This window comes from Panthera pardus, unplaced genomic scaffold (genome assembly GCF_024362965.1).
Source record: "Panthera pardus isolate Hobbes unplaced genomic scaffold, ASM2436296v1 HiC_scaffold_18, whole genome shotgun sequence".
Classification (NCBI taxonomy): Eukaryota; Metazoa; Chordata; class Mammalia; order Carnivora; family Felidae; genus Panthera; species Panthera pardus.
In genome coordinates, this window is record NW_026526743.1 from 6,917,891 (window position 1) to 6,929,233 (window position 11,343).

The 11,343-nt window shown below is 51.8% G+C and overlaps 1 protein-coding gene across 20 annotated transcripts; it reads right to left on the bottom strand.

Moving 5' to 3' along the window:
- Positions 1-211: 211 nt before the first annotated feature.
- Positions 212-9,823, bottom strand: LOC109259910 (leukocyte immunoglobulin-like receptor subfamily B member 3). 20 transcript variants are annotated; one of them, XR_008423319.1, is made up of 14 exons: positions 9,188-9,236; positions 8,996-9,031; positions 8,530-8,814; positions 8,081-8,383; positions 7,560-7,856; positions 7,044-7,346; positions 6,679-6,729; positions 5,653-5,769; positions 5,281-5,323; positions 5,166-5,203; positions 4,929-4,984; positions 4,005-4,169; positions 3,659-3,926; positions 212-371 (listed from the first exon to the last, which is right to left on the bottom strand). XR_008423319.1 is itself a non-coding variant. In XM_019437832.2 (13 exons), exons 1-13 carry the CDS (start codon positions 9,219-9,221, stop codon positions 3,780-3,782), a joined length of 1,875 nt encoding a protein of 624 aa, XP_019293377.2. In that variant the 5' UTR covers positions 9,222-9,823; the 3' UTR covers positions 3,560-3,779. The 20 variants fall into 20 exon arrangements, 14 of the variants coding, with proteins under 14 accessions (XP_019293377.2, XP_019293385.2, XP_019293380.2 ...); XM_019437832.2 differs by lacking the exon at positions 212-371 and having other exon boundaries at positions 3,560-3,926; positions 9,188-9,823; XM_019437840.2 differs by lacking the exon at positions 212-371 and having other exon boundaries at positions 3,560-3,926; positions 4,125-4,166; positions 4,929-4,981.
- Between the last annotated feature and the right edge of the window lie 1,520 nt (positions 9,824-11,343).

An 11,343-nucleotide genomic window follows, 5' to 3' on the forward strand; every position in this document is an offset into this window, starting at 1 on the left:
GCCTGGAGCCTGCTTCAGATTCTGTGTTTCCTTCTCTCTCTCTCTGTCCCTCCCCCACTCACACTCTATTTCTCTCTCTCAAAAAATAAATAAAAACATAAAAAAGTAGAAGAATGAAAAATGTACTATGCAAACATTAATCAAAAGAAAATTTAAGGGGTGGTATTAGTTTCTAATTGCTGTTGTCATAAATGACCACAAACTTGGTGTCTTAAGATAACATAGATTTATTATAATTCTGGAGGTCAGAAGTAAATAATCAGTCTCACCGGTATAAAGAAATAGGGGGGCATCCACCTACTCTATCTTCATCCAGAACTGGAACTCTGAATGCAACTGATGTCTAAATATTGACCATGTATCCAGTAAATCTGGAATTTAAAAAAAAAAAAATTTAGTTAACATACAGTGCAATCTTGTTTTCAGGAGTAGAATTTAGTGATTCATCACCTACGTACGACACCCAGTGGTCATCCCAACAAGTGTCCTCCTTAATACCCATCACCCATCTAGCCCATCCCCCACCCACCTCCCTCCATCAACCCTGTTTGTTCTCTAAAGAGTCTTTATGGTTTGTTTCCCTCTCTTCTCTCTCCCCCCTCTACTTCCTATATGTTCATCTGTTTTCTTTCTTAAATTTCACATATGAGGGAAATCATATGATATTTGTCTTCTCTGATTGCCTTATTTCACTTAGCATAATGCATTCTAACTCCATCCACGTCACTGCAAATGGCAAGGAAACTTTTTAATTTGGATAATGCGTCTTTATATTATTTTTTATCTTCTGTGCACACACCTGTATAATCTTGAAGCAATACAATTATTATTCTTATCCATTTCAGTGCTTATCACTTTGTTTTGCTTCATTTAATTGGTTGGTACCTCCAATTAAATAAATTCAATGCCACGCTGAATACAAATGGTCATAGGAAACATACTTGCATCATTTCCAATCAGAGAGAGGACTTCAAGTTCTCACCTTTAAAAATGATTGGCTAAGTGGTGATTGCTAAATATGCCTCTGTAAGTTCTAAGAAACAACCTTTTATATCTGATGAGTTTTTATTTTCATGATGAATTGTTGGTGTATTTTATCAAAAGCTGTGTCTGCACCTTTGAGATTTCTTCATTTTTTAATTTTTAACTAAAGTACAGTTGACATATTAGTTTCAGGTGAACAGTATAGTGATTCAACAATTACATGCATTATGAAATGCTCACTATATGAAGTGTAGTTATTTAGTGTCAGAACAAAATTATTACAATATTATTGACTATATTCCCTATGCTGTATTTTTCATCCCTGTGGCTCATTTATTTTATAGCTCGAAGTTTATGCCTTTTAAGCTCTTTCATTTGCTTCACCCATCCCCACCCTCTTCCCCTCTGGCAACCACTAGTTTGTGAGATGGTCATTTTTTTTAACTTATTCTGTTAATGTATTGGATTATATTGATTGATTTTTAATACTTTAAGCTACTCTGTTCTTCCTCTCCCCTGCAAAATCCAGTATGGTCATGATGTATTGTCCTTTTTATATACTGCTGAATCTTATTTGTGAATGTTTTGTTTAGAGATTTACATCTAAGTTTATGTGAGACATCGTTCCGTGCCTTTCCCATTCTATAAATTCCTTTCCAGGCTTTGGTGTCAATATTTTCCTAGCCTGATAAAATATTACTTCCTTTTTTTATTATTATTCTCAAGAAAGGCTTGTGTAATTCTGGTGTGTGTGTGTGTTTTGTAAGTGTTTGGAGGAAATTGCCAATGAAGCCTCCTCAACAGACACATGTATATATTACAAGATGATTATCACTATGGGATTAGCTAACACTTCCATCCCATAACATAGCTGCCTTTTTTATATGATGAGAACATCTTAGATCTACTCTCTTTGCCACATTCAAGATGATACAGTATATCTATGGTCACCATGCTGTACATTAGATCCCCAGAATGTATAATTTTAGAACTAACTATATATCTCTTAATCTTATACCTATAATCTTGACCAACACTTCACCATTTCTGCACCCCCAGACCTGACAGCCACCATTCTGCTCTCCATTTCTGTCAGTTTCCTCACACTTCAGTTGGGGGGTGATTTTTTATCACAGAGTCAATGCATTTAATGTATACATAAGGTGATACATATTTTCTACTTATCCTTCATCATTTTGGAAACTTGTATTTTTGGGGATTGTGTTCATTTCATCTACATTTTCTAATATATTGGCATACAATCGATCATCATGTTCTATTATTGATTTAAAGTCTGTAGGATGTGATGCCCTCCTGAAAATGATAATGGGTGCCCCCCACTCTTGGCCATTTTGACTAGGATTTATAAATGTGATTAATGTTTTAAAAAATGAACATTTTGGGCTTTATTGATTCTTCTTTATTTTTTGTTTGTCCTCATTAGTAGCTACTCTTATCACTGTAATTTCCTTCCTTCTATCTTCATTTGGAATAATTTGCTTCTTTCCTCCTCTAAATTCTTGGTATGATAACTTGGATCATTGACTTTTTAGGCTTTTTTCTTTTCCTTTCTTCTTCTTTTTTAAAAATTACATCCAAGTTAGAACATATAGTGTAAAAATGATTTCAGGAATAGAATTTAGTGATTCATCACTTACATATAACACCCAGTGCTCATCCCAACAAGTGTCCTCCTTAATGTCCCTTGCCCATTTAGCCCCCCACCTCCTCCCCTCCAGCAACCCTCAGTTTGTTCCCTGTATTTAAGAGTCTCTTATGGTTTGTCTCCCTCACTGTTTATTATTATTTTTGCTTCCCTTCCTTTATGTTCATCTGTTTTGTATCTTAAAATTCCACATGAGTGAAATAATATATTTGTCTTTCTGACTGACTTAGGTCGCTTAGCATAATACCCTCCAGTTCCATCCACATAGTTGCAAATGGCAAGATTTCATTCTTTTTGATTGCCGAGTAATACTCCATTATATATATATATATATGTATATATATATATATATATATATATATATATATATATATATATATACACACACACACACACACACACACACATATATATATATATACACATATATATATATACACACACACACAAACACACACCCCACATCTTCTTTATCCATTCATCTATCAATGGACGTTTGGGCTCTTTACATACTTTGGTTATTGTTGATAGTGCTGCTGTAAACATTGGGGCGCATGTGTCCCTTTGAAACAGCATACCTCTGTCCCTTGGCTAAATACCTAACTAGCACAATTGCTGGGTCGTAGGTTAGTTCTATTTTTAGTTTTTTAAGGAACCTCCATACTGTTTTCCAGAGTGGCTGCACCAGTTTGCATTCCCACCAGCAGCGCAGAAGAGATCCTCTTTCTCCGCATCCTTGCCAACATCTCTTGTTGCCTGAGTTGTTAATTTTAGGCTTTTTCTTTTCTAATATATTCGTTCCTGGTTGTTAATTTTCCTGCGCCATAGGTCTGATGTGTAACATTTGCATTATCATTCAGCGTAAGCATTCTCCCATTTCCATTTTGGGTTTCTCATTTCGCTCACGGATTATCGAGAAGTCTGTTGCTTTATTTCCAAAATGTAGGGGCTCTAGCTATCTTTGATGGCAGAATCCGGTCACTCCCAGAGGGTCCCAGGAGTTCTTACTGGTCTATGTTAGGAGTCCAGGCTGGCTGGGGCCATTAGGCGGCCTCTGTGGGCAGCTCCCGCGCCTCCTGGGGTCCCCGCGGTCCCCTCCCTGGAGTGTGGGGTGTGGGTCCTTCCTGGGCTAGCGGATGGCCAGAGCAGCATACACGCTGGGCTCTGCTGGAGGCTCCCCGGCTTGGGAGGAATGGGGTGCACTCGTCTCCCGTCTGAGCGTCAAGCGGTTCAGCTGGGCGTAGGTCACATCTGGGGGGGCGTCAGATGCGGCAGCCTGCAGTGGGCGGAGGGAGAGGGGAGGTGTGTGGTTAGCGTGGGGGGAGCCTGGGAGCCTGGAGAAGAGAGGACCCACCTGACTGTCCATCTGCCTGTCTTCCTCTGCTTGTTTGTCTTCTGTGTCCGGCAATCCCCCCGACAGGGGGGAAGGAGAAGTGGCCGGTCCCCGACTGAGTCTTGATCTTGAGTGGCTCACCTGGGCATACGTCGTTCCTTGGGGGTCCCCATCCTCCGCGTCCTGCTGGAGACAGACAGTGAGGGGGAGATTCGTCTCCTTGATCCCACTCGACAGCCTCGGTGAGTTTTCCACACTATTGCCAGAGTGATGCTTTCGAACTTTTAGGCAGCTTAGGTCAATCTCCTGGTGGACTCCTCAGGGACTTCCTGAGCCTTGGGGCATCTGGGTGCTTCCTACGGCTCTGAATCTGTTCCTGACACTGTTTCTTGCTCATTTGGCTCCAACCACATGGCCGTCACCCCCACCTTCCTGAAAACGCACGTTGCTGCCTAAGGACCTTTGCGCCTGCTACCCCCACCTCCTGCCTTATTTTCCCCAGCCACGCTTTGCACTCCAGGACACTGCCCACTTCCTCGAATATGGTCTGTCGCCCACAAGGTGAGCTCGCCGAGCGTGGGTCAGGTTTGCTCACTGTCGTGCCTGCAGCACTAGGTGGGGCCTGGTAAACGGTGGGCTCTCCGTGCACATTTGCCGGGCAAATGAACGAACGGGGCCTAGAGACCTGCGGGTGTTCACGCACCCTCTTGAGACCTGAGCGAGCACCCCAACAACCGGAAGTCCGACGGCGGGTGAGGACCAGTCACGGGGGGCATGTGGGAGGTCCCGCGAGGTCACGGCAAGAGGCCCCGGGGTGCCCAAGGAGGGAGAGGGCACCCGTGGGACACCGCCACGACCGGGTGATGTGAGGACACAGGAGTGTCCGTTGGTTTACGTTTGGCACCAGGAGGGCCCTCGGGGTCTGCACGGGAGCAGGGGTCTCACCCGCTGGTCCAGCTCCACCCCCTCCTCGGGCTGTGCGTCTTGCACGGCGGCATCTGCTGGGGCAGAAAGGGGGGCGTGTCTCTTGGCAAGGTCCCCTGGGCTCACACCCCACCCCGCGGTCCAGGGGCTCCAGTGGCGGGTGAGGGGCCGAGGCCACACGTGCAGGAACGCGGTCCTCACTCCCAGCCACCAGCCCCTCCCAGCCCCCACCCCCCGGGGCGCCCCCACTCCTCTCACAGAGGGTCTCCTCCTGGGTGGCGGCAGCTGGCCCGGAGCTGGGAAGGAGATGGGGTGTTAGGGGGCATAGACGGGCAGGCGGGTGGGGGCCCGGGGGTCTGCGGGCACGAGTTACCTGTCCTGCAGGCCTCTGTCCTGGGGCTCTGGGTCTGCGGCCCCTGCAGGAAGTTGGAAATCAGCCTCCCCCTGGGCTGGGAGGTTACGACCCCCGCCACAGAATCCCAGAGGAAAGGAACCCTTCACACATATTGCCCGTGTTTCAACATCTCCCGAGACGGAAAAGAGGAAAACACCTTCAACTGGCACATGGGTGCCAACCTTACGTGTTTTCTTTCTAGCCTCTCCGACGTGAGACTCTGCAGAAGTGTCTTTCTACACTGGCCTTTCCCGCATCTGGTTTCCCTCTGGCTGGTGCCCTGAGCCACTCTCCATCCACCCACGGGAGAGACACCACCCCCTGGGGCTGGTCACCCCCGTCCCTTCTCACCCGGCTTCCTGCCTTTGCCCTGACGCCGGCGACGGACGAGGAGGACGACGAGGAGGCAGAGCAGCAGGACAAAGGCCCCCGCGGCCCCGATGAGGACGTACAGGTACCGGTTGGGACCTTGGGCAGAGCCACACCGTGAAGGAGCCAGTGATGCCATTTAACTGGGCGCCTGCTGTGTGCCAGGCACGTGCTGGGCTCTGGGCATTCACCTCTGACCCTGTCAAGGGTCACGCAGCAGGGGACTGCCGCCCCGCCCCCGCCCCCCCACTCCACAGACAGGAAAGTGAGGCACAGGGAGGCTGATCACGTGTTCCAGGTGGCCCAGCGTGGAGGTGGCAGGGGTGGGACTGGAACCCGGGCTGTGGGTTCCCTGCACTCTCCTCATGCTGCCCCCCCCCCAGGCTGACACCAGCTTGGGGCTCTGGGCTCCTTATCTGCAGGCGGGTCTGTCCCAGCATCTTCGTCTGGGACCAAGGGTCCTTCCAGATTCCCCTCACTACCTGAAGGCCCCCAGCCATTGTCCTCCCGTCCCTCCCCCTCCAGGGTCATCCCACCGCTGCAGAGGGCCAGGTCCCCATAGAATCCCGACCCGGAGGGGCTTCCCCATGAGCCCTCCTCTCCCCCCGGAGGGGGCCAGAGCCACGGCCAGAACTGAGGGGAAATCTAATCTGGGCCACGACTCTCTCCTTTACACCTGGGGAAACTGAGGCCCAGGCAGGGGAGGGGCGTGTCCAAGCCAGCGTCTCCAGAGGTGCCTGAACTGACGGTGTAACCAATCCCTGCTCCCATGGACCCACCCGCCTCCTCCTGACAGAGACCTTCACTTGCCCGCAGAGGCTCCTGGGGTCTGGGGGGGGGGGGGCAGAGGGGGCTGCCTCTTCCCCAGCTGGGCCCCCACCCTCTCCCTCTGCCATGACCACCCCAGCCCTCCTCCCCCTGGCCTCAGAGCCCCTGGAGCCTGGTGGCCGCCCTGGCATCTCTGAAACACAGGAAGGAAAGCCCTGGACAGAAGTCACCGTGACTCACCAGCTGTTGAGCTGGGATCTGTGGCTGGGGGGCCGGGCTCTCCAGAGGATCCTGGGGAGAAAGGCAGTAGTACAGGAGGGGGCTGGAGTTTCCCTTCAAGACCCTGTCTCTGCTTATAGTCTTCTCCCTCATGTGCCCTGCGGCCCCCAGGGCCCTCCTCCTCCACCTGGAGAATTGTGGTGACGGGGACAAGGGAAGGGGCAGGGAGGGAGGGGCGTGTTTCCCTCCTGTGCTCTGAGGGGCGGACCCCTCGGGTGACACTTCCCCTGAGCCCCTTCCATTATGTCTCAGCCCAGGGCTCTCTTGGGCACAGGGCCCTGAAGACAACATTGGGACACAGAGGGGACAGGGCTGGGGCCCCTCACCTGAGACCTGGAGCTCCAGGGGGTCACTGGGGTGTGACAACAGGTGGGGGGAGGTGCTATATGAGCCGTAGCACCTGTAGGTCCCCCCCTGGGCTGAGGTCACAGGACTCATGGAGAATTTGGCCTGGTAATGTCCAACTCGGTACTTTGATCTAAGACGCAGGGGAGGGTCGGCTGCCCCCTCCTTGGACAGAAGGAAAGTGTCCACAAAGCTCCAGGACTGACACAGCAGGGTCACATTCTCTCCTGAGGCCACCATGGGTCCCGGCTGCACCGAGAGGGAGGGTGTGGAGAGGAGCTGTCCTGGAGAGAGGAAGGCGGGTGAAGGGCTGTCCATCCTTGCTCTGAACTGAGTCTGTCTGTCCTCTGAGTCTCTCCCCTTCCCCATCCCCTGTCTCTCTGTCTCTCTCCCTCCCTGGGGACCCCACACCCCTGATCCCAGCCACCACCACCTGGGACGCCCCCAGCAGGGCCTGTGCAGAGTCTGGGGCCCTGACTGAACCCGTGTCCCCTCACCTGTGACCAGGATGTCCAGGGGGTCACTGGGGGCCGACCACTCGGAGGAGAGGTTGTGTCCACCATAGCATGTGTACCGGCCCCCGTGGGAGCTGCTCACTGGGCCCAGGGGGAAGTCGGCCCCCGAGAGCCCAGCCTGGGGCTGCAGGCTAAGGTGCTGGGGAAGGTCACGTGCCGCCTCCTTGTATAGAGCGAATCTGTCATAGCCGATGTCAGAGCGACACTGGAGGGTCAGCCTCTGTCCAGGGGTCACGACAGGGCTCTGCTGGGTCAGGAGGGAGGGCTTCCTGGACACACCTGGGAGACAACCAGTCGTGGATTGAGGAGCAGATTCTCCCCAAACCTCTCTTCTCCTGTCCTGACCCCCAGGTCTCAGTGTCTCTCACATTCTGTCTCTCTGACCTGTGAGATCCCCGTGTCTCCTCCCCCCACCCTCTGATCTGGGGCTCCCCTGGAAGCAGAGCCTCCATAACCTGTCTGGTGGTCAAAACATGGATGCAACAAAAATCAGACTCCCTCACCTGAGACCAGCAGTTCTAGGGGGTCACTGGGCTGTGACCACAACTGGGGAGTGTTGTTGAAATAGCCATGGCATCTGAATGTCCACCTGGCGCTGGGGGTCACAGGGCCCACAAGAAACAGGGCCTGGAACTGTCCACTGGTGGGTTGCTGGGAGTCCAGGGTCCAGACGGGCCTGGGTTCTCCTTCCTTCATCAGGACGAACCTATGGAATCCCATCCATGAGGTGCACTGGAGGGTCACCTTCCCTCCTGAAGTCACCATGGTGTTGGGCAGGGCTGAGAGAGTGGGTTCAGCATGGAAACCTAGGAGAGGAGGAAGGGACACGTTAAATAGGACCCAGATCCCCCCACAGTATGCCCAGCGCTGGACTCTGAAAGGGAGACGCTCTGGGAGCAGACCCCCTCCCTGAGGGCAGAGCCTGGGGTGGGGACCCTGAGGGGGCTCGCACCTGTCACCACCAGCTCCAGGGGGTCACTGCTCTCTGAGGAGCCAGTGGAGCTTTGATAGGAACAGTGATATCGGCCTGCATACTGCTCTCTCACGTATGTGATGGAGAACTTGGCTTTGTTCCCAGGCTCCAGTGGCCTCTGTCTGTCCCAGGGCATTGAGTGTCCGTCTTTATCCAGATGGAACTCGTGGGCCTCCAGGATTCCCTGACACCAGATGGTCACAGCACTACCCCGGGGGACCACAGAGCCTGGCTCAGCCCAGAGGGAGGGTGCAGGGAGGGTCCCTGGAAGGAAACAGAGGCTGGGTCACAAGACCTTCCCCATCCCCAGTTCCCAGCTCAGCCCCAAACCCCAGACGTCCCCTCTCCATCCGCCCAGAACTGCTGTTCTCCATTCCCAGCTGCCTGGTGGGTGACCCCTGTCCTCAGTGAGGAGGTGGGATGGAACACCTGGGGACACACTCACCTGCCTGAGCTCGGGTCCTGGGTCCCACACTCAGCCCTGGAAAAGAGTTCCTGTGAGAGGGTTGCCCCAAATCCTGAGCAGAACCCCTCCTTCCCAGAGCTTCCTGTGCTTGGGGTCTCTAACAGCCCAGGGCCTGGCTGTGACGCAGGTTCCTCCCAGACTAGGGCGTCCTCTCCCCTCCTGAGATCTCACCGAGGAGAAGCAGGGTCGTGAGGGTGGGGGTCATGGCGTCTCCTGCCTCTGTCCCTGTTGTGCAGATGGAGGGACCTTGGTGCTTGGAGGACAGACAGAAGCACAGGGCGTGGCCACTCGGAGGCTGGTCTGCCTGGTCATGGGGTTGTCACATCAGCAGCCAGGCAGGAAGGGGAACAGCCTGGCTGTCATTTCCCCAGGGCTGAGGCTGGAGAAGGCAGCAGGCTTTGCAGATATTTTGACCACATCCGAGGCCTCACCTGATCCATAAACTGTTGTCTTCCTGGCCTGTCTTCCTGGTCACCCCCTTGTGACCCAAGCTTCAACACGTATTTATTAAGTATTTGCAGTGTATCTGGCCCAGAAATACATCACTGGACAGGACTGATTCAAACTAGTTTGCAGAGCTCAGACTACCAAAACAAAACCCCCAGACTAAAAAAGAAACATAATTTAAAACGGAGTATCTGGTGTATTATTTTCCTGTTGTGTTGTTACCATAACCAGTCACTACAAGCTAGTGGGTAAAACTGTGAAGATTTACAATGGTACAGTTTTGGAGGGTTGAAGTCCAAAATGGACACACCTGAGCTAAAATCTGGGGGTCCTCAGGCTGTGCTCCTTATTTTTTTAATGTATATTTTTGAGAGAGAGAGAGCGCAGAGGAGGGGCAGAGAAAGAGGGAGACACAGAATCGGAAGCAGGCTCCAGGCTCCGAGCTGTCAGCACAGAACCCGACGCGGGGCCTGAACTCACGAGCTATGAGTCATGACCTGAGCCAAAGTCGGACGCCCAACCGACTGTGCCACCCAGGCACCTCAGACTGTGTTCCTTCTAGAGGCCCCAGGAGTGAATCCATTCACATCTTCCCTGCCATCTTCAGGACATCACATCACTCCACCGGCTCTGGGGTCACTTCTTTGGCTCTGACCCCCTGCCTCCTCCTTTCACTCATTAGGACCTTTATGATGACTCATGTCCAGACATTCTGTGTCTACTGGAGTCCAGGAGCACCCCAGAAGGTCTTTCACAAAGGAGACTAGTTCTCTACGGAAATGGCATAGTGTGGTTCCAAAATCTCTAATATCTATGCCCTCTTTCTTCCATATAGTTCTCTGCTGAAGGATGTTGACCTCATCTGCCACAGGTGCTCCAAACCCCACTGCATGTCTTCAGTCATGCAACTCAGGCCAGGGCCCACTGCAAGGGTTTCTCTTGTTTCTCACCACTCAAAGCCAACAGCCTCTCAAGACACTCAGTAAGTGGGTGGAGGTCGCAAGCCCAGGGAGCTGTATGTTGTCTCCACGTTCCCAAGTTGGCCCACTAGGGAGTGAATTTTTGTCTCATTAGCAGGAGGATGAGACAGAGCAATGAGTCTTCACCTTGGATGGGGTATCTCTCAACATGCCTCAGGCAGCTGTCCTCCTAGAGATTTCACCGAGGCAGCAGGAACCTGAGATTTGGGGAGATTTCTTTCCCAAACTCTTACAAAGCACCTAGAAGAGTTGCTACTCCCTGTTTCACAGATCCAATCAGCATGGTGCGTTCCTGTGTGATGTCTTGTGTAATGGAGGGGCAGTCGCGGTCCCCACAGCCTTGATAACACAGGGCTGGAGACATAACGTGGCCCCGAATGTGGACAGTGACAGCGTACAACTGGCCCTGAAGGCTAACCACATACTGAACCTGATGGCTTTTACAGAAAGAGCCAAGAAAATAAACCCACCAATCAGGAGCTGCACAGCAGGTGCCAAGAGGATTGGTGGGTTTTTTCTATGGGTCTTCAGATGGAGTAGAAGTGGAAACTGGAATGACCTGACACACAAGAGCCTGCTTCTCCAAGGCCCGTCTATGCCTTCCGTGAAAACCAAGTAGGCAAGTTGAGTGGGGATGTCTGAAACACCTACCTCTGTATCTTTTTGAGTCCTCGATAGCGGTGCAACTCTGTGCAATCTCTTCAAGAGTGCAGAATTACCAGGGTCCCTGGGTGGCTCAGGTGGTTGAGCGTCTGATTTCAGCTCAGGTCATGATCACGCAGTTCATGAGTTCGAGCCCCACGTTGGGCTCACTGCTGTCAGCCTGTCAGCACAGAGCCCGCTTCAGATCCTCTGCCCCTCCCCCCGCTTGTGCTTTCCCCCCAAAAATAAATAAATATT

Bases quoted from the DNA above. Each gene is read 5' to 3' on its own strand.
- LOC109259910 (XM_019437832.2), bottom strand. From the start codon at position 9,221: ATGACCCCCACCCTCACGACCCTGCTTCTCCTCG. The intron at 8,384-8,529 runs GTGCGAGCCCCC...CTCCTCTCCTAG, and splicing joins CCTGGAGCTGGTGGTGACAG to GTTTCCATGCTGAACCCACT. The intron at 5,770-6,678 runs GTGAGTCACGGT...GCTCTGCCCAAG, and splicing joins AGATCCCAGCTCAACAGCTG to GTCCCAACCGGTACCTGTAC.